The 23,384-nt window shown below is 34.0% G+C and overlaps 1 protein-coding gene across 1 annotated transcript in view; it reads left to right on the forward strand.

Annotated features, from left to right (window-relative positions):
• LOC124365405 (cilia- and flagella-associated protein 47-like) overlaps positions 1–23,384 on the forward strand; it is a 109,199-nt gene that overhangs the window by 84,299 nt on the left and 1,516 nt on the right. Inside the window, exons 26-33 of the mRNA XM_046821385.1 lie at positions 560–601; positions 1,851–1,937; positions 4,018–4,176; positions 4,276–4,445; positions 6,862–7,012; positions 13,098–13,231; positions 14,941–15,079; positions 21,199–21,342. Of these exons, the coding sequence (XP_046677341.1) occupies positions 560–601; positions 1,851–1,937; positions 4,018–4,176; positions 4,276–4,445; positions 6,862–7,012; positions 13,098–13,231; positions 14,941–15,079; positions 21,199–21,342 (1,026 nt within the window). The remainder of the gene's footprint in view (positions 1–559; positions 602–1,850; positions 1,938–4,017; positions 4,177–4,275; positions 4,446–6,861; positions 7,013–13,097; positions 13,232–14,940; positions 15,080–21,198; positions 21,343–23,384) is intronic.

Genomic DNA, 23,384 nt, shown 5'->3' on the forward strand with positions numbered 1-23,384 from the left:
TTTCAGTAAGTATTACCTGTCTCCAACTCCGAATATTGTTAATAAAATGATGTGTTGTTAAAGTTTCAAATTCAATAATTATTGAAGAAAAAAATATAAAATACGGTGTACATCAAGGAAGTCTGATGTGGCCACTTCTGTTCGTAATATACCTAAATTGTAAGGGTCAAATACAAACATTCCAATGCAACATTAACGCTTGATTAAAAATATTATTGTATAAGAAGGGCTTTGTTACATTCATTGTTATTACACAAAAGACAAGAAGACGGCTTGTATTTTAATGATTTATTATTTGGAAGTTGGAAAAACACACATATAAAAATGAAAAAAAAACCACAATATTAATATTATAAGTTTTTATCAATCTTGTTGAATGTTACATAACATGACAAGCCATGAATATACTTCATTTCCACTTTATATATATATATATATATATATATATATATATATATATATTTTAATAACGATTCTTGCAGAAGGTTATGTTTACCTTAAGAAATGTCTTTCTTTTAAAGATTTAATTTTTAAACCATTTCTTTTATTTTACCAACAGGCACCTGCATCAAAAACTGTGCAGCACAACACACGTGCCTCTGTAAGTATGTTTAATCAGCCATTTTGAGTCAATCAGTTCAAAGTCAATAAATTGAATCTTGGAAGTAAGAATTAAAACAATTTAATATGAAAAATGTTCAAAATGTCAGTGTAAAATAGTTAATCTGTTAGAATAATCTATGTTTACGTTTCAATATTGGACTTAGAAAACTACACATTTGTTCAGCGCTGTTGTAATGCTTTTATCATACCTTGGTTAGTCCAAAAAAGTCAATCAAACTTAAAATTATGGACTTGTTATTAGATGAAAGCATAATGTGGGATTGTACATAAAGGTCAACCAAAAGAAGATATGTTCCATACACATTAAAATTATTTAAAATATTGTAATCAGGAGACTTTAAATAATGGTTTACTGTTCTCATATTCACACCCATATTTCTTTTGGTGTAGTGGTGTAACGTGTGATGAAGTTTATAAAGTACTTATATTGTCATTTACAAAAAGCTATTTGAATTGTGTTCAATTCACAGATGAGGAATCAGTGAAACAAATATTTTCAGACAATCATTTAAACCAAATAATAAATGTGGGCCACACATCAGGCAAACTGTCATATCAGTAAGGCTAGCTAAGGACAGTTTACCTAAATTAGGCACTTACCACAATTATACAACTAGAAACCATGACAAGGGCAGAACCAGTACCAAATTTTGGAGGGGGCCATCTGCTTTTAGTTGACCATTATCAAAAGCAGGAAATGTTGCATTTTAATACAACAAAATGTAAAAACTTATGGAAAAACATTCTTGTACTCAAATTTTAGTTCATAAAGTTACGTTAATTTGATTTTTTATGGTTACAATGTGATAATGATTGTTTTTTACCATAAAAATGTGATAAATGGCAATAAAAATTATGGTTATGATTATGAAAAACATCTTTTTTCAAAATTTTGGAGGGGGGCATGGCCCCTCCTCTGGATCCGCCACTGAACCATGATCAGTTAGCAGCCCCACAGATTAATCTACAAGTTCACTAGGAAAAACCAGTACTTTAGTTGCAGGAATTAGTATTACAATAATTTACTTAAAGATACTGTAGCACTATACAATTTTTCTAATTTTTAAAGGAAGCTAAAACAGTTGTTGATGCAAAATCTTTGTATCTTTTCAGGTTTTTTTGGCAACTTTAAAGTCTTAAATGTATAATATTTTATATTTATTATTTGCATTATTCACAGTCAAACTTGAAGTTCTTAGCTGTTTAATTATGACACTATGTTTCAGGCTCTGGAACAAAACTCAACTTTAGAGTTCTCTAATCCTATTGCGTCTGAGATCGTGGAGCTGTCGTTGCAATCAGACGTCAAAGAGGTGCGTAAGTACAAGTACTTGATTGCTGTACAAGACAAATGTAAACAATTTGTGGGTCAGAAGAAAATATTATTGTTCTGTAACTTTTTACGAATTACAATCACTTTGGAGATAAGGTAATTTTAACACGTAAATAATTGTTTAGATAAGCATTATTGTCTGTCAACTGTAGTATACATACAAAATATACAAAAATAAGAATTTCTATGTGCTTTTAACAGTGCAAAATTAATTAACATTTGTATTTTGATCTGGCTGAATATAAATCGTATATTATGTACTGAAAGCTTTAAGCAATCCATTATATCTTTAAGCGTGATGCAATCCATTAGATCCATTAAAAATATGGAGAAAAACATGTCAGTACAGCCAATTAAGCGGCATACACTATTTTTAACTATTTTAACCTTGTTGACACGCCCAGGCAAACTTTTAATTCATTTATTTTGTGTCATGTGTTAGTGTGTGTGGGCCTACACTGATTTTTTTATTTATTTGAGTGTGCGTTTGACAATGCCATGATCGAGTGAATCGCTTCACGCTTAAGGATATAAAGGATTGTTTCAAGGTGTGAGTACATAATATAAGAAAATTAATTAAATTAATTTTTTCATAGCAAAAGTTATCATAGAAATTAAGAGAATATACTGAAGGAAATTCTCACTCAAAAGGTACACAGTGTGCATATAATAGATAAATTTGTATTGTAAATATATAAGTAAAATGAACGATAAAATCTTGATCTTCATACTCTGCACCTCAATTTTTCTACCTCAGAATTATTAATTGGCTGAGTGTTCAGCAAAGCCTCTCCCACCAGTTTTTTATGAACCAAGTCTGATTTCTGCCTGTCTGTACACGCAATAACTGTCAAACAAATTGATATAAACGGTTGAAATTTTTTGTGAAACTTTACCTCTACTATCTTTACGCCGTATTGAAAATATTAACTCTTGGACTGGAAGTCGACATTATAATGTCGTTCTAATTCGTTTTACAAGTGGTAATTGACATAATAATGTCGATCTGACATGCACGTGTTTTGACAGTTCATATAGTACATAAATCAACACTACCACCACTATTTATATACCATTTCAAACAGAAAGAATAGCTGATTTCAATGGTGAAATTTGTGTTGATGTTTTGGTAACAGTGATGATACAGATATGGCAGCATCGGTGAGAGAAGTGTGTAGAGTTACATGATTGACTAATGTAGTGTCAAAATATTATAACAAAATTGAGGAAAGATGTTTTGTATCTTTGTTAGGTTGGAAACTTTTCAGACCACCCTTGTAGTTGTAATAGAGTGAGAGCTGATGCCATTTTCTATGTTTCTTGTGGATGTGACAGTGAATTTTACTGGCATTTGTTTGCAGAATAAATTTCAGGGTCAGTAGTGGTGACTTCAGTAGCAGTAGTAGAGGGAGATCTGATGGTTTCCTGTAGACGTGACAGTGACTGATAATGCTATTTGATTGCAGGATAAATCTCTGGAAGAGCAGTAGTGGTGGCTTCAGTAGCAGTAGTAGAGGGAGAACTGAAGGTTTCCTGTGGATGTGACAGGGACTGATAATGCTATTTGATTGCAGGATAAATCTCTGGTGAGCAGTAGGCTTTAGTAGCAGTAGTAGAGGGAGAACTGAAAGTTTCCTGTGGATGTGACTGATAATGCTATTTGATTGCAGGATAAATCTCTGGAAGATCAGTAATCAGTCGTAGAGGGATAACTGAAGAGACAGGGACTGATAATGCTAGATTGCAGGATAAATCTCTGGGAGAGCAATCAGTAGCAGTAGTAGAGGGAGAACTGAAGGTTTCCTGTGGATGTGACAGGGACTGATAATGCTATTTGATTGCAGGATAAATCTCTGGAAGAGCAGTAGTGGTGGCTTCAGTAGCAGTAGTAGAGGGAGAACTGAAGGTTTCCTGTGGATGTGACAGGGACTGATAATGCTATTTGATTGCAGGATAAATCTCTGGAAGAGCAGTAGTGGTGGCTTCAGTAGCAGTAGTAGAGGGAGAACTGAAGGTTTCCTGCGGATGTTACAGTGAATGATAATGATATTTTGTTGCAGGATAAATGCCTAGAAAAGTCTGTTGTGGCGACTTCTGTAGCAGTAGTAGAGGGAGATCTGATGCCATTTCCTTTGTTTCCTGTAGACGTGACAGTGACTGAGTATGCAATTCACATGCACCAGACCTGTGAGGCAGTACAGCAGTGGTTCTATGAACAGGTACTTACAGATAGTTGATTAATTCTATTTGTGGCCATTGACAGAATCTGTGCTGATTACTTACAATATACTCCTTATTCGCATGTATGGTACCACTAGGTGTTCAACTGTTCGTACTACCCTGTCCTGGGCAGCCACTGTTTCTCCACTCTAGCACAGAGCTCCAAGAAGGAGTATGGTCGTAGCCCACCGGTAGCCATGAGAAACGTATTTGACGTATTGGAGCGAATCTGTGGCAGGAACGTTCGCAGATACTTCACGCCTCTCGAGTGAGTTTAATAGCACTAGCTTACGTTATCAGGTGTATCTATTTCTCAACGTGCATGTCCAATTTTGTGTAAGGATGTAAGTGTAAAATAATGTTAATGAAAGAATATAAAGTGAAATAATAATGTAAATAATTTCAAAATGTGATGAAATACACGACACATAATTTAGGTTGTTACACTTTGTTTCCACACAAATTATTATTTAGGATTACTTATTTCAGTAATACATAATAAATTGTAATTCGACGTGTGGTTTGCAAATGCTTTGCTTTATCATTTATAAACTTTTCCAATTTCTAGCTTATCTTATTTTCTTGTATTAATTAATCCATTCAATTGGTTATGTTCATCAAAATATATTATGTTGTGTAAATTTAAAACTAATAAACAGCTGACTTTATTCGACAACTTCATACTTCCACAATAAAAAGTAGAAATCGTCATGCTACTATATGGTACACAGCTAGGTACCTAGGTCCAGTAAATCCAATATTAAGTCAAAGCATTATCACTCATTTCCCTTACGCCGTCTGTACCTGAACAAATTGTTTAGTATATTACATCTTTTGACCTAGGTGAGGGTAAACTGTTAAGCACATTGCTCCTTCTGTCCACATAATTATAAAATTTACATTGATACTATTATACAAACTTATTAATAGTTCCTCTCAGTTTCTATATTTTTATTGGAAACATTGTCTTGTTTTATTTGTTGAATTAGTTTTTATCAATATGTTTAGGTTAGGGAATTAAATGTTGCTTTGTACTAAATAACACATGTTATTGTACTCAAACAACGGCAGAGCTATAGATGAACCGCTCTCAAAAAAACCTGTGCAGAAGCAAATATCTGAGCAGCCAGGCGCAGGAGAGGCCTCCCTCCAATGATGGGGAGTGGGACAAGTATCTCCTCATCTCAGTTTTATCAGCTGTGTGGGTTGTGTCTCATTCGCGCCATTTTGTTTACACTGCAGCTTCTTACCTATTCTATAAGTATATTGTATTTTTGGGTGTAGGCCTATACAAGCGTTAAATATTAATTGAACAGACTAATGCAGCCATAGACGTATCCAGGGAGCTTGCATTTTGGTGTGAGGTTAGCCGCTAAGTGGCAGTGGCCCGGTCAGGGGATAGAGCAAGCGGGCGAGTGCCCAGCAGTGGTGGGGAGTCTGGGAGAGGTACACAGCAGCGGAGCGGTATTTAGCAAACTGCGTGAACTAAAATTGCCCAGTGTCTTTTTGTAAGCGGTTTATCTATGGGCAAGGTACACCCCCTAAGAGTATTAGTTGAGATAACAAAAATAAAAGTAAAATGGAGCCCCCCACTAATCAAAACTAATTGGGACTGAACCCAGTTTGGATTAGCCGGAATGACAGAAAAATACGGTTTTAAACATGAGAATGGGTTTATTTTGTTATAAAATTATCAACATTGTTTATTAAAACAGGTTTTCTGACTGTTGCAATGTACTTCATGCAACAAATGTGTTGGACTGCGATACTAAGCACAGTTAGTAAGTTACAGTACACCGTAGTTCACTCTTGTAGTGTGATAGTTCTATTGTTATGCAATGTGAGCGTACACTGCACATATTCACTCACTACGGACCAGACTGCACTCTCCCTCCCTGGTCATGCAAAAATAATCACTGACTCATAGAACACCTGCACATTGTGCTGTAGTCTGATCGACATTATGTTGTCTGTTGTCTCAGTGCAAACATCAATTCCACTGTTGTGATTATTTGCCAAGTTAAATATTATTTAGAAAGCCCAGGGAACTCTGCTCAATGACGTGGAGTACAAGTACTTTATGAGCAACCATTGTGTTTCAGCAAACAGCCTGAGGATCCCAATAGTAAGGTGATGTTTGTATACTTTGAATACAAGCAGCTGGTGGACTTTATGAAAGATCAGGGAACTCTGCTCAACCATGTGGAGCCCAAATACCTAATAAACTACGAAAACCATTATGTTTCAGCAAACAGCCTGAGGACCCTTATGGTAAGATGATGTTTGTAACTTAGCCTACAAGCAGCTGAAGGACTTTATGAAAGCCCAGGGAGCTCTGCTCAACCAAGTGGAGTCCAAATACCTAATAAGATACGAAAATCATTATGTTTCAGCAAACAGCCTGAGGACCCTTATGGTAAGGTGATGTTTGTAACTTAGCCTACAAGCAGCTGAAGGACTTTATGAAAGCCCAGGAAGCTCTGGTCAACCACGTAGAGCCCCAGTACCTTATGAGCTACAATAACTATTGTGTTTCAGCAAACAGCCTGAGGACCCCAATGGCAAGGTGATGTTTGTATACTTTGCTTACAAGCAGTTGGTTGACTTTATGAAAGCCCAGGGAGCTTTAATCAACCATGTGGAGCCCAAGTACCTTATGAGCTACGATAACTATTGTGTTTCAGTAAACAGCCTGAGGACCCCAATGGCAAGGTGATGTTTGTATACTTTGCTTACAAGCAGTTGGTTGACTTTATGAAAGCCCAGGGAGCTTTAATCAACCATGTGGAGCCCAAGTACCTTATGAGCTACGACGACTATTGCGTTTACTCGCAGGTCAGAACCTTTCTTGTGTACAGTAATTATTATTGCAAAATTTAATTGCATTTACAGTGTCATCAAAAAATAATGCCTAGATTTAATAAAATTATAACATCAAAACCTTTCATGTTAAATGAGTAATTCTTTCACTGGACGATAACTGGTGAACGCAAGTTTTGTTTTTAGTTCGTCTGTTTGTGTTTCCCTGTCTTTGTGATGCGCAGACAAGCTGCGCAATCGTCAAGGTCAGCCGGCCACAGACGCGCCGCCGCCGCTCAGTACGATGTTGACCGTGCAACAAAAAGCAGAGTGCGTGATTTGGTACGCGGAGTCAAAGTCAATTGTTAGTGTACAGCGGCTCTTTCGGAGAACATATCCGGGTCAAACAGCACCTGATAACAAAGCTATCGTTCGAATGGTTTAACCAGTTTAGGGGAAACAGGGACCGTCGGCAAAAAATCTAGACCAGGACGACCAAGAACATCAGAAGAGAATGTTTGAGCGTATCCGGCAATCTTGTGTTAGGAGCCCAAAAAAATCCATTGCTCAACGAAGTCTTCAACTAAACATTCCAAAAACAACAATACAAAATGTACTGCACAAACGGCTAAGACTTCATGCGTATAAAATTCAGATAAAACAGCAAATAAAACCTACCGACCGCCCTAAATGAACTGAATTTGCAAGTTTTATGTTAAATGAAATTTATGATAATCCAAATTTTTCTAAAGAGAGTGTTGTTTAGTGATGAAGCTACGTTTTACATAAATGGATGTGTAAATCGTCACAATTGCCGTGTATGGGGATCTCAACAGCCAAACGAAATCCACGAGTATGTGTGTGATTCTCCCAAACTCAATGTGTGGTGCGCGTTATTTCATAAGTTATTGGACCTTTCTTTTTTGTAGAAAAAACCATTACAGGCCTAGTTTACCTGGACATGCTTGAACTGTTTGTGTTCCCCCAATTAGACGATATCGAACAACAGACTGGACAGCGAATCATTTTTATGCAAGATGGGGCTCCACCTCACTACCATCGCGAGGTACGCGCTGCACTAAACGCTCGCTTTCCCAAACGGTTGGATTGGCCCCATTTCATGGCCTCCTAGAAGTCCTGATCTTACCCCTTTGGATTTCTTTTTCTGGGGGTACATAAAAAATATAGTTTACGTAGAAAAGATTCGGGATTTGGACCATCTTCGGGAGCGAATTTCTTCCGCAATCTTAACTGTTACGCGAGATATGATTGGACGCACGTGGCAGGAAGTTGACTACAGACTTGATATCTGCAGGGCAACGAACGGTGCTCACATTGAAACATACTAAGGTATGAAAAATAATTTATTTTTTTCCGCACATTTTAAGACTACAACCTTTAAATTACCTTTAATAGTTTTTTTTATGACAGTTATTTAAAATCTAGGCATTATTTTTCGATGACCCTGTATAACGTTTTCTATGTATATTATATCAACAATAACAAATTGAGAAATGGATTGTCAAGTATTTTATCCCAGAATTTGCCATTGTACAGTGATACAAGAAATCGGTATCATTTCATTTTGAGAATAGGATATTAAAAGAAGAAAATGATGATGCAATGGCACTTGTACCCATAATATTGAATAACATTATTTACCATTCTGATGGGTGATGGATCACCTGATTGTCATTTTGTTATGCTACAGTGTGTATGGTAGATGCTATTTGGAATTTTGCTTGGGAAGCTGTTCCATCATTCTTACTATGGGTGAATACCTAATTTTGTCCTGTCTTGATTAGGTTTGGACTATAGCCTGTGTTCGTTGTTTCCATAATCATAATATACAGTTATTCAGTATTACAACAACACAGAATATATTTGATTTTTGGAACTGGCAATGTTTTGAATTAAGGCTGCAACGACAAAAAATGTTTAGTGTTTTATATACTTGTGTTTTTGTTGGATTCTTTTATCCTTATTACGAAATACATGAACACCAATTTGCATTATTCACTTTTTTAAATTTCAATTAGACTACATAATGCTGTTGCCAATTTGGATAGTTTATATTTTTGTATGAAAATGTCATAAAATGTACGGAGTTTGTTTTCTAAATAGTTTTGAGGAAAAATACATCACTATCTAATGACAAAGTAAATCCCACTTTTGCTGTAGAATGTCTGTGAAATCTATATATCCAAGGCATATGTTTTTGTCATCCGTACAGGGACTAGGGCAGAGAGCCCACACACAAAAAAAAAAAAAATATATATATATATATATATATATATATATAATAGTATTTATACTAATTAGTATTTTATTTAATAAAGTAACTATATGTATAATAGGGTGGCTCGAAAAAAACCTTTTTTGGAGTAATCAAATTCTAATAGCACAAAAAACTTGCGCATAGACGTCATTATTAAGGAAAAAATATAAAATAAAAATCATTTTCAAAATTTGAAATCGCGCAGAGGGCTTAAAATTACGAAAAAAATAAAAATTTTGGCAATTTTCGAAAACACGCAAAAAATTCAAATTTTAATTTTTTTGGGGTCTAATAGTTTAAAAAAGGGTTTAAATAGTGGCCTTAATAAATATAAATAAAATGTAGACTCATTCCTTTTAAACTGAAACCCGCGCAAAAAGGCCTGAAGTTGAGGCGGTTTTGTAAAAAAACGATCTTTCATGATTATGATAATTTTTGTGATTTTCAATATTTAACGTGTGTTTTTGCATAACATATTATATTTAGGTTTGTATTAAGACACTTTGCAAGTGATAATCAAATAAATTTATTAGCCAATCACATCATATTACATCATATTTTACATTATGCATGTTATTGTGATAGGCAAAAGGTTATTTTTAGATGGAAACTCCTTTGAATTGTGACTTGAAATCAATGTGGGCATCAGCTGTCTTGATTTTAAGGTAGCTCTAATATATCCATCTCGATTTTCTTGCCCGCACACTTTTTCTGCTGATTCTGTAACCAGTTTTACACACCTCTCAACTGCCTGGGTGTGGCATGGGAACTTGAGGTAGTTAAACTCCGGTAAGGCCTTTTCTTTCAATAAAGAAGCAATATGTTCAGTTGACATCTTAGACAGAAGTGGCGGTGGTGTTAACTTACAGGTAGACCAATCAATTAGTTCGGTATAGTTGTTTTGCACTAAAATTGAGATTGAAGGTATGATGAAGTCTCTAACAAATCCTTCGGCTAATGGTTAATTTCTGGATTTTTAGGATCCTCCTGTATCCGAGTTCTCTAATGTTTTGGGTTCTTATCCATTATCATAGCCAACATGATATTTCAGGGTGACAGAAGAATGCGTTCCTTTGAATCACTGGAATCAATGATATTCTTGATACTTTCTGGCAGATATCTGGTTGATTTGACTACCTTCAAAATATGCTTCGGTCCATCTTTCACAGTCCAGTTTTTTTCTTTATATCAAACCACACAGGCGCATATGTCTTCACTATGTAATTTGCAAGAGTCTGTAACTCAATTGTTTGGACTAGTTTGGGAGACATTACAATCTTAAAACCCGGTTAGCACAGGTAAGCCAACGAGAGTGACTGATGGGTCCAAGATCCTATTAGCAGCCAAGTTTGGATTACAGATTCCTGTGTTTTGACTGCTCTTACAATGTCTAAGAGGTACTGCTGATATTTAACTCAGATTGGATTTAGTAATATCAATTACTTCTGATTGTATCGGCTCAAAAATCTACAACAGGAAGTTTCTCACAGCCAGGGAGTTGTTTTCCGATTGGACCACTAAATGAAGCTGGCCCTGTTGTAGTTCCATCCAAGTGTTCAAATAAATGCCTATATGGCAACTCATTAAAATGTAGCAAACATATAAACCATTGCAACGAACGGCGACACTTAAGTTCTATTTTGTGTATAACACCATTTCTCCATCCAGTGTTTGTGGCTGTTCCATCACATCCGACGGCCTCCACTGCACTCATATCAAATCCCTTACTTTCTAAGTGTTCCCCAAATACTGTCTGCAATTCCATTCCCGGTCCCGTTTTTTTGGTGTTACATGGTCAATGTATTTACCACCAGGCTCACTTATCACACTGACATGTTCCTCTTTTATAGTCCTCCGGTACATTTTCGATCCAATCTTCCTCCTGAGTTATAGTTTTGTCTTTTCTTCCGTCAAAATAGATTGCGTTTACTTCTTTCATCTGGTTTGTCTTCTTCCGTAATTACTTTTCGAATCTTCTCTTTCTCTCTTCTTATTTTATTTCTGTCTATTACTTTTGCCATGTTTTCATCACATATTATTCCCAAATCGTGCAAGACACCAGTAGCTATTGCTGCGGTGGCTCTGTCCGACACCCCAAACCTGTCACTCATCAAGGATGTTGTTGTCAACGTTGAACGCATTTGTGTAGACGAAGAAGGCCAACAAACCCCTACATCACACTCCCACATCTGGTAAATTTTTCTTAATTTTCTTTTTTTCATTACTGCAACCACTTACAGCACCTTTGCTTGTACTGGGAGTACTAGGCTCAAAAGTAGTTTGCGATTCTTGAGACAACAATTGTGTTCTTCTCTCTTTCTTAATTCAGTTGTTTTTCTTGTACATCTAAACTACCAATAGCCATAATTCTGGTTGTTCTTTGATCATACATAAATTTCAACTCAATGTCTGGAATTCTTCTAGTTTTATCACATTTACAGGCTACACTCAAAGGACAGTTGCCCTTACAGATGAACAGTACCAACATGTGCAATTCAAAGTTATTTTGCATTTACACGCAGCAATATCAAAAAGTTTGCTTTTTGCATTCTGTAATGAAAGTCTAAAATTTTGTTCTTGTAAAAATCTTTTTCACAGTCTCGGTTATAAGATTTTTTTTTAATGCAATATAAGAGTTGTAATATGATTGGATCAATTGGACCACACGAGTGTGTGTGACTGTTGGAATTGTGGCCTTGTTGTAAATTCCAACTACTTGAGTAGCTACACAATCGGCAATTGCTAAAAATCCTAATTCTTTTCTTATTATTAGGGCTAAATAACAAAGAACGTTTATACTTCTCATCAAAGCAACAGAGCAGGATGTCCTCGTATGTTGGCAGCGACAATCCACTTAGTTCTTTGGCACACACCGATGATAGGGCACGCAATAGTCTGTCTTGTGACACGGGGAGCGTTTGGACATGCCATTTTCAAAATTACAACATATAAAAACACTTTATCACAATGTTCATCACATCACTGTTTGATTGCAACAACAACGTAAGCACTAGCAGTAACGCGGATGATTTGCAACTGACCGCTCCGCGTGTCCCCCCGTAGCCTGGGCGAGTCTATCCGTCCAAGGGGAAGGGGAGTATGTTTTTTGAGGAGAAGCTAACTAGTACCTTTACTTTCGGCCTCTTGCGCGAATACAGTTTTAGGATTATCTGTTCGGAAAGTATGTTTTTCCGTGTTGGGAGAACAATTTTTGAATGGTTTTCAGTCTATTAAAATATTAACTTACTAATTTTTAGATTGAGGCATAAATTTAAAAATCGTTAAAAATCATGAAAGATCGTTTTTTTACAAAACCGCCTCAACTTCAGGCCTTTTGCGCGGTTTCAGTTTAAAAGGAATGAGTCTACATTTTATTTATATTTATTAAGGCCACTATTTAAACCCTTTTTTTAACTATTAGACCCCAAAAAAAATTAAAATTTGAATTTTTGCGTGTTTTCGAAAATTGCCAAAAAATTTTTATTTTTTTCGTAACCTTTAAGCCCTCTGCGCGATTTCAAATTTTGAAAATGATTTTATTTTATATTTCTTCGTTAATAAATGACGTCTATGCGCAAGTTTTTTGCGCTATTAGAATTTGATTACTCCCAAAAAAGGTTTTTTCGAGCCACCCTAATGTATAATGGAAAGAAGAATCAAATGAAATTAACAAAAAATCAGAGACAGTACAACTAACTAGTATATTTGCAAATATAAGGGTTGGCCTTTGTTGCTCACCAACATAAGTATTTTATATTAAATTTTCCATCCACATTATATTGAGTTCAGGCTTTAAAATAAAGTGTAATTCATTATTAATACTTGAAAATGTTAAAATTCTAGAGTTCTGACAAAAAGGAGGAGTGTAACAATGAGTTACTGAGCATCGGGGTGTTCAAATGTGTTACAACTCAGTGTTGGTTGGACCTGTTCCTGCAGATTTACAGAACTCTGATCCTTGGACCAACTGTTGGAGTGTGAGTGCTGAACAAACTGTTACTGTATCCACTCTCCTCTATATCTAGACTAAGAAATGTAATACAGTAATGATCCCCACAACATCCAAAAATATAATTTTGGATTTGTGTGTGTGTGAGTTCAAGTTCAAATAATCTTTTATTATTCAGGAAAAAACACATAATACATTTGTCTAAAGTTCCCTTGCAACTCATAGGTTGCACGTGGGATAAATATAATTATTCTACAGTTATAATATAAATTTATATAATGTCCTGATGATAGTAATTACGTGGTGAGAGAGAGTGTGTGTGTGTGGGCGCACACGTGTGTGCATGTTTTTCAGTATCATAAAATTATGTAATGAAACAAACAAATTAAGTTTGAGTGAATGCGGTTTGCAGTTTTAGTAGATAAGCTCTTAAATGCATATTGGTTTTAAATTTTTAATTAGGTTTTTAATTTTAAATGTCACATTGATTGTAAAACAACAAATTATGGTGGTGATTACGTTTTGCTTGTTAAATAATACTACTGACTGCATCACTCACAATTGAACTATTGGAACACAAAATCAGATCCCACATGTGAACTGCCCAGACGTCTTGTTATAGTATGGAAGTGTTGAAAACCATGAGAGTTTTGGTTTTCTGTTCAAATTAGGTCCTATGGTTAGGAGTAAACCATAAGGTCCCTCATATCTTGAACTGTTCAGAGCTCCATAGTGATATAATAACAGTGAAAACTATGAGAACATAAATGAGGCCCCAACCTGAAATTTCCAGAGATATATGATGATATGGCAATGATGAAAGCCACAAGGTCCCTCATATCTTGAACTGTTCAGAGCTCCATAGTGATATAATAACAGTGAAAACTATGAGAACATAAATGAGGCCCCAACCTGAAATTTCCAGAGATCTATGATGATATGGCAATGATGAAAGCCACAAGGTCCCTCCCATCTTGAACTGTTAAGAGCTTTATTGTGATATGATAACAATGAAAACTATGAGAATACAAATGAGGCCCCAACCTGAAATTTCCAGAGATCTATGATGATATGGCAATGATGAAAGCCACAAGGTCCCTCCCATCTTGAACTGTTCAGAGCTTTATTGTGATATGATAACAATGAAAACTATGAGAATACAAATGAGGCCCCAACCTGAAATTTCCAGAGATCTATAATGATATGGCAATGATGAAAACCACTAGGTCCCTCCCATCTTGAAGTGTTCAGAGCTTTATTGTAATATGATAACAATGAAAACCATAAGAACACAAATGAGATCCCAACCTGGAATTTCCAGAGATCTGTGGTGATATAGCAATGATGAAAACTACAAGGTCCCTCCCATCTTGAAGTGTTAGGAGTTTCATTGCGATATGATAACAGTAAAAGACATGAGAACACAAATGACGTCCCAACCTTGAATTTCCAGAGATCTATAATGATATGACAATGGAAAAAAACTTAAGATCCCTCCTATCTTGAACTATCCACAGCTCCATGGTGGCATAGTAATCATTAAAACCATGGGGACACAAACAAGGCCCCAACCTGATATTTTGAGAGATCTATGATGATATGGCAATGATGAAAATCACAAGGTCCCTCCCATCTTGAACTGTCCAGAGCTCGAGTGTCCTAACCTGAAATTGTAAGTGTTGTATAGTAGTGCTGTGGTTGTGAAATCAAGATACAAGTACCTACATGTGTTGACAGGAAGGTGGGAATGTTGGATCAAGAGGCGGCAGTCAGTGAGGTGCCACACAAGACCAAGTATGGGAGACCGGAGGATGTGCTGATGAGCTGGCTGACTCATCACTACAACACTCAGCGACTTATAGTCTGGCCTGATAAGGTAACAACATATCCTTTGTTATGTGTCAGACCATGTACTAGTTATAGGGCCATACAAGACCATGGCTCGGAGATGAGAGGATGTGCTGATGAGCTGGCTGACTCATCACTACAACACTCAGCGACTTATAGTCTGGCCTGATAAGGTAACAACATACGCTTTGTTATGTGTCAGACCATGTACTAGTTATAGGGCCATACAAGACCATGGCTCGGAGATGAGAGGATGTGCTGATGAGCTGGCTGACTCATCACTACAACACTCAGCGACCTATAGTCTGGCCTGATAAGGTAACAACATACGCTTTGTTATGTGTCAGACCATGTACTAGTTATAGGGCCATACAAGACCATGGCTCGGAGATGAGAGGATGTGCTGATGAGCTGGCTGACTCATCACTACAACATTCAGCGACCTATAGTCTGGCCTGATAAGGTAACAAGATACATATACTTTGTTATGGGCCAGATCATGTGATAGTTGTGCTACTTTGCTGATAACAACTAACCTTTTAAGGTAACAAAAAACAATACATTTTAATTTTTAATTTGATACCAGTTCTTTTTTCAAATCATATAACTGTGAGTATTCACTTAAGCTATTACAACTAACATAATAATAAACATTTAGTTTCATGAATTAATATCTTATTACAATATGATGAAAAATAACATAACTACATTTATGGGTGCATCTAGATAAATTCTAAATTACTGTCCTAGTCTCCTCAATGTCCTAGACTCTATAAAACATAACATTTATATAAAATCCATAATTGACATATTGCAAGAAAACTTTTAATGAACTGTGCGCTTTGTTATTAATAATAACAAAATTTCAATTTTCGTTGATTTATGAATTCATTACTGTCAAATTTTAAAGAAATCATAGCAAATCTGGTAAAACTATACCAGATCTGATTTTATTATAGATGTTAGAACGCTGACAACACAGAAATTTTGGCAGATGTGGTCATAGGCATATCTAGGATGACCAAATGGAGGGGACTGCAAATTTTTCATGGCTCCAAGTTAAGGTGGGGTATGAGAGCACCCCTCTAGAATGTATTAAATACTAATAATATAACAAATTTCACAGCCATCCGAGAACATATCATTCTTATTTTATGTTGTACAAAAACGGCTATAACATAATATTATGCAGACTGCCCGATAATACAAAAGAATTTAGAGAAAATGATGCTATCAAGAAAATAACAGAGGCTCGGGAAAACAGCAATATCTTACGAACTACAACACACATCCTCCAATTTTTACATATAATTTGTACATCCTAAAATGGGCTTCCAGGTTACATATATATTTTACTTTAAAATATGATTGTGGATTTGTATTACTTAAAAAATGTTTATTAATTTCAAGCCATACCATCCCTGATAAAAAGATGTTGGGATATAAATCGACATGTATTTTTTCAGAGGATATATTTACTGTGTATATGTACAACTACACAAATTTCGATACATGAAATTAGTAATTTTGTGTTTTTTTACCACTGATGAGCAATTGATGTCCATTGCGTGCAATGCATGTAGACACGGCAGACACTTGGAAACAAACAAATTTACACGTACAATATATAAACCTTAAGTTAAATATTATTTAGAAAGCACATTTTGGCTATCTAACTTTTGGGTTTCTTACACATGTTTGTACACAAAATGTGACAGAAACACGTTATAGCGATCGGTTAATAACTATTGCAATAATTAATACAAATGTGAATTTATTGGTACACGAATATAAATCGACAAAAATAAATCTATTTTGTTTGTTGGTGATTTTAATGTCATCGTACTAGTCATAAGACTCTAATGCCACATTAGATATTCTTTTTGGTTACAGTCTTAGACAAACTATTATAGACATTAATCTGAGATCTGACAGGGGAGGCACGGTATAGACAACATTTTTGTTAATATCCCACATAGCAAATAAGCCTTTTATTTAGCAGTTTCTTAGAAGCAAGTACGTAGAAGCTAAAAAAATTTAACAGAACAGAAATTCTGTTAAAAACTGAATTGTATTTTTGCATTGACATGTATTTTTTTCAGATTTACTGTGTATATGTACAACTACACAAATTTCGATACATGAAATTAGTAATTTTTGTGTTTTTTTACCACTGATGAGCAATTGATGTCCATTGCGTGCAATGCATGTAGACACGGCAGACACTTGGAAACAAACAAATTTACACGTACAATATATAAAACCTTAAGTTAAATATTATTTAGAAAGCACATTTTGGCTATCTAACTTTTGGGTTTCTTACACATGTTTGTACACAAAATGTGACAGAAACACGTTATAGCGATCGGTTAATAACTATTGCAATAATTAATACAAATGTGAATTTATTGGTACACGAATATAAATCGACAAAAATAAATCTATTTTGTTTGTTGGTGATTTTAATGTCATCGTACTAATCATAAGACTCTAATGCCACATTAGATATTCTTTTTGGTTACAGTCTTAGACAAACTATTATAGACATTAATCTGAGATCTGACAGGGGAGGCACGGTATAGACAACATTTTTGTTAATATCCCACATAGCAAATAAGCCTTTTATTTAGCAGTTTCTTAGAAGCAAGTACGTAGAAGCTAAAAAAATTTAACAGAACAGAAATTCTGTTAAAACTGAATTGTATTTTTGCATCGACATGTATTTTTTCAGATTTACTGTGTATATGTACAACTACACAAATTTCGATACATGAAATTAGTAATTTTGTGTTTTTTTTACCACTGATGAGCAATTGATGTCCATTGCGTGCAATGTATGTAGACACGGCAGACACTTGGAAACAAACAAATTTACACGTACAATATATAAACCTTAAGTTAAATATTATTTAGAAAGCACATTTTGGCTATCTAACTTTTGGGTTTCTTACACATGTTTGTACACAAAATGTGACAGAAACACGTTATAGCGATCGGTTAATAACTATTGCAATAATTAATACAAATGTGAATTTATTGGTACACGAATATAAATCGACAAAAATAAATCTATTTTGTTTGTTGGTGATTTTAATGTCATCGTACTAATCATAAGACTCTAATGCCACATTAGATATTCTTTTTGGTTACAGTCTTAGACAAACTATTATAGACATAATCTGAGATCTGACAGGGGAGGCACGGTATAGACAACATTTTTGTTAATATCCCACATAGCAAATAAGCCTTTTATTTAGCAGTTTCTTAGAAGCAAGTACGTAGAAGCTAAAAAAATAAAACTGATAATTTTTAGTGAGAAAACTATCAAAAACTATTGCAACATTAAAATTAGAATAGTGTTTTCAATGAAAGACAGTTAATTATTTTTTATATACTATTCAAACAAAATGTTCCCTTTAATTTAATAAACAATAACAGGTCATAAGAAACAAAAGTTTTTTTTAACCATAAAATTAGAAATAACAGACAACTTCAAGATGCTTATATGTTACAGATCAATGGTCCACCGAAATTAAATACTGATTATAAATTAAACAAGTTTTAAGATAAAACTTGTTAGAGTAAAATTCGGGCTTGATTGTTGCCTGTGTGCAACGTGTCTACATGCGTGTCTAGGTTATCACTATCTCTGATAACCTAAAAAACAAATTTTAATTTAAAAGTTTTATTTAAGTAAACAGGCCAGTTTTAAAACTCACTGGATTCAATCTAAATTTAAAATTGTCTGAGTATTAATATATTTTCATTCATTTTTACTTCTACAAAATCCAGCTACCTGAATTTTTTTGGAATGCTTTCAGCGTCTCTTAAATAATCCAGCTACCACTCTTAAAAATTACAACCTTTTTTTGTATGTCTTCCTCATTCTTCAAACAATACATTTTTAGCTAATTAATTTCCCTAACTGATTTTAAGATTATCAAAGCTATCCTAACCCTAAAATTTGAAATTTTAACCTTGATAGATTGAGGTCAATTTTGATTTAACCAGAGTTTAAAAAATTGAGAAAATGAATATCTGCATAACGTAAAATCTATAGTGTGTTACTATAGTACAGTATACATTACTTAAGCTCATTACTGTACTGCAGTACTAGATGTTCATCTCAATCTGGGTTGCATCGTAATCTCTTCACAAATCCTCCATTTTTTGTATTTGTTGACAAAGCTGTCACTGTTTACTGTTTTCATGAAATTCTCTAGTTTATTTTAATATGAGCTTAACATTTACTTATAATATTTGTTATTATTATTTATTTATTTTTTAATTCATGGAATTGATGTAAGCAAACAATTTTCTTCTAGTATGTAAGATAAAACGTAAAAATACAAACTTCACCCATAATATTTCTTTACTTTGATTGTGGATTTAAATTTAACTAAATTTGTTTAACTATATTAAAATGTGTTATAAAATAAATTACATGGGTTATTGTGATATATCAGAAGTCCACCGCCAAAGGGTTTAAAATTAATTATTTTATTTTTATAGGTAGGTGAACAATAAAATAAGTTTTGATAAGCAACTAATTTTGTAAATGTCCTAGACAATTTTGGTTGAAACAATGCCGAGAAGTGTAACAGTGTCAGCAAGTGAAGTTTAATCACTTTTAAGAAATAAAATATTTTAAAATAGTAAAATCAGCAAACTAAAGGATTTGTACTTTTTATTTGGTTACCACTACCACTATTGGTATTCATTACTAATAAAAGTCAATAATACACGAGTAGCACCAACAATAAAAGTGATAAGAACTATTTTAAGACTATTACAAATTAGCCATTTAAAGAGATGACTGGTAGGTGTTCATGAATATTACTCGCTGTCTCTTTTGATTGAATTGCAGGATAGAAGTACTAGAGCGACAGTGACTGTATTATATTTGCCAATCCCTATGGTTTGCAGATGGGACTCATATTTCCGAACAATTACTAAGCACGAGGCTTGTATTTTACTATATGTTAGTTCAAATAGATAAAATATAAAAAAAATAAAAACAATACAGAACTATGATACATGGTTGACACAAGTATACTATTAGTTTAACATAAAACAATATAATAATAAAAATATATAACATAATATAATAGTAGTAAAATAAAATATATGTTGAATGTATGTATCAATGGGAGGGGGGTTACAACCCCCAAAACACCTCCCTGAATACACCTATGGATGTGATGTATTTCCTAATGGTGTTATGTGGTTGACGAGACAGGAAGATCTTGGCAAATCTAGTATACTCCTTATGATGCACGGTATAGACAACATTTTTTGTTAATATCCCACATCTAGCAAATAAGCCTTTTATTTAGCAGTTTCTTAGAAGCAAGTACGTAGAAGCTAAAAAAATAAAACTGATAATTTTTAGTGAGAAAACTATCAAAAACTATTGCAACATTAAAATTAGAATAGTGTTTTTCAATGAAAGACAGTTAATTATTTTTTATATACTATTCAAACAAAACGTTCCCTTTAATTTACTAAACAATAACAGGTCATAAGAAACGAAAGTTTTTTTTAACCATAAAATTAGAAATAACAGACAACTTAAAGATGCTTATATGTTACAGATCAATGGTCCACCGAAATTAAATACTGATTATAAATTAAACAAGTTTTAAGATAAAACTTGTTAAGAGTAAAATTCGGGCTTGATTGTTGCCTGTGGCAACATTTACATATATTACCCCTAGGTTACCCTTTAGGGGTAACCTAGAAAATTATTACCAATTTTAATTTAAAAGTTTTTTCATCTAAACATGGGGTGGGTGAAATTAAAACTCAACGGGATTATTACACACGATCTCCAAAAATAGTATACTCCTTATGATGCAATAAGGACTTGTAGTGTGAAAAATTGCTAATGAAAATAATATGATTATGGAGGAATATTATGGTATTGCAAAGAGAATTGGAAAAGGTCTGTTAGGTGGTTTCATTAATTTCTTTGCAGTTTGCTGTAACAATTTTACTTCTCTAATGTGAGGAAAAGATTTGTTGCCAATATAAAACATATTTAAGCAAGAAATTGGGTAAAATAATTTAATCCCATTGCTGTACTTATTATTATAACATGCAGTACTGATAATATATTTACTAATCCATTCATAAAATTCGCAACAGCCTTCCAGGCCCAGAACTGTCACCAACCTGGATTCAGATCTGGAAGATGGACTGGTTCTAGCCACAGTCACAGCAGCTTACTGTCCCTTTCTATCACCCCTTCACTTCCAGGCCATGTTTACCCAGCCCACCACTGTCAGTCAGGTAATACAGATGTCAAATTGTCACTTATGTTATATGTGAAAGCAGTGGCGTAGCTGGACAGAGTGGCGCCCCCGCAGCGTATTGAAATGTGCCCTTCCTTTCTGCTCTAGTAACCCCCCCCCCCACGTCTTCCAACCTACCCGTATCCTTCTATACATACTCTACTGCCTCGTTGGGGTACATTTTGCTCTCATTATGTATAAATAATACCAAAATAATTGTTTTGATCAATGTCTACAATACAACTATGATACTTTTTTATTTATCTTAATGTCTAGACTCACGTCTGGTTCATTATTTGTGAGTTCAGGTTGGGTCGGTGATGATTTTTCATTTTCAGTCTTGATGGTAAATAGGTTGAAACTTATTTCACTATATCAACTAACAAAACCGAAAGTTTATTTTCTCCCCCTACATTTTCATTGTTTTTACTTATAGATACATACAATTTTAAAAACAAATTGATTTTCTTATGTTTCTTTTTCATCCTGCTTCTTCCTAAAAACAAGTGCAAAGCAGCATGGAAGGTAGTTAGAGTAGAATCTGGTGGAAACAGTAGAAATCTTGAGTGTCCCAATCAAGTCAAACGATTTTAATGACTACTTTATTAATGCACCAACAGAAATTAACATTAACAAACCTATTGATGTCATGGGAGCAACCTTACTTGTAAATCAATACTTACATAGTAACAATCTAATAATGCAAAAGAAAACATTTTTCTGGCATGCAATAACTGAACAACAAGTAAAAAAAGATTGTCAGTAATTTTAGCACATCTAATAGTGAAGACATATATGGGTTTTCAAATAGAATAATCAAAGAAAATCATTGATTTTATAATTAAGCCATTAGTTTTCTTGTTCAATAGAGCTTTAACTGAAGGTGTGTTCCCAGATGTGTTAAAATTTACAAAGGTAATACCAATCTATAAGAAAGGAACAAAGTCTGAACCATCAAGTTACAGACCAATATTAATCCCCGTAATAAGTAAAGTTTTTGAAGCATGTATTAAAGATCAATTATATAATTTCTTTGTAAATAATAATTTGCTTTGTGTTGAACAGTTTGGTTTTATACCAGGCTTGAATACAATTAAGGCCGTTGAATGTGTTGTTAATTATGTTTTGAACGGTTTTTGAAGATAAAATATTGACATGTGCTACTCTGATTGACCTGACCAAACCTTTTGATTGTGTTCTCTCATGAAATATTATTGAAAAAATTGCAATGTTATGGTTTTGGGGGGTAAGGAACTTGGCTTAATGACATCCTACTTGTGTAACAGGAAACAAATGGTATATCAAAATAATGATGGATCTAATTTTCAGTTAATTAAATCTGGTGTTCCCCAGGGATCTGTCTTGGGACCATTCCTATTTTTAATTGCAATAAATGATTTTCCAGGTAATATACCATGCAAATCAGTATTATACGCAGAACGATACTACTTTAGTTTTGGAATGGAAAAGACATGGAAAAATTGAAAATGGATCAGAAATGTATCAATGAATATTGCAGAGAGCTGGTTTAAAACAAATCATTTAAATATAAATAATAAAAAGACAGAATCAATTATGTTTTCACTAACTAAAATTAACTGAAGCAGAGTCTATTAAACTACTTGGCCTATACTTAGACAGCAGTTTGAAATGGGATGTACATATACAATACCTTTGCAAAAAGCTATCTAAAATCACTTATTTACTAAGAAAACTTAAACTGTGTGTTAGTAGTGATATGTTGATCAATGCGTATTACGCTTTTTTCACTCTCAGATTGTATATGGTGTTGCTTTATGGGGAAATAGTACTTATATGGAACAAGTTTTTTTAAGATGGCAAAAATATGCTATACGGATCATAAAAGGACTGGACAATCGTGAATCTTGCTTTCCCCATTTTTAAAGAATTAAAAAATAAATGACACTCCCATGTTTATATATATATATATATATATATATATATATATATATATATATATATATATATATATTTTTATATTTCTGTCTAATAAACGTAAAAGAAAATTTGCATAAATAT

This window comes from Homalodisca vitripennis, chromosome 6 (assembly GCF_021130785.1).
Source record: "Homalodisca vitripennis isolate AUS2020 chromosome 6, UT_GWSS_2.1, whole genome shotgun sequence".
NCBI classification, from domain to species: Eukaryota; Metazoa; Arthropoda; class Insecta; order Hemiptera; family Cicadellidae; genus Homalodisca; species Homalodisca vitripennis.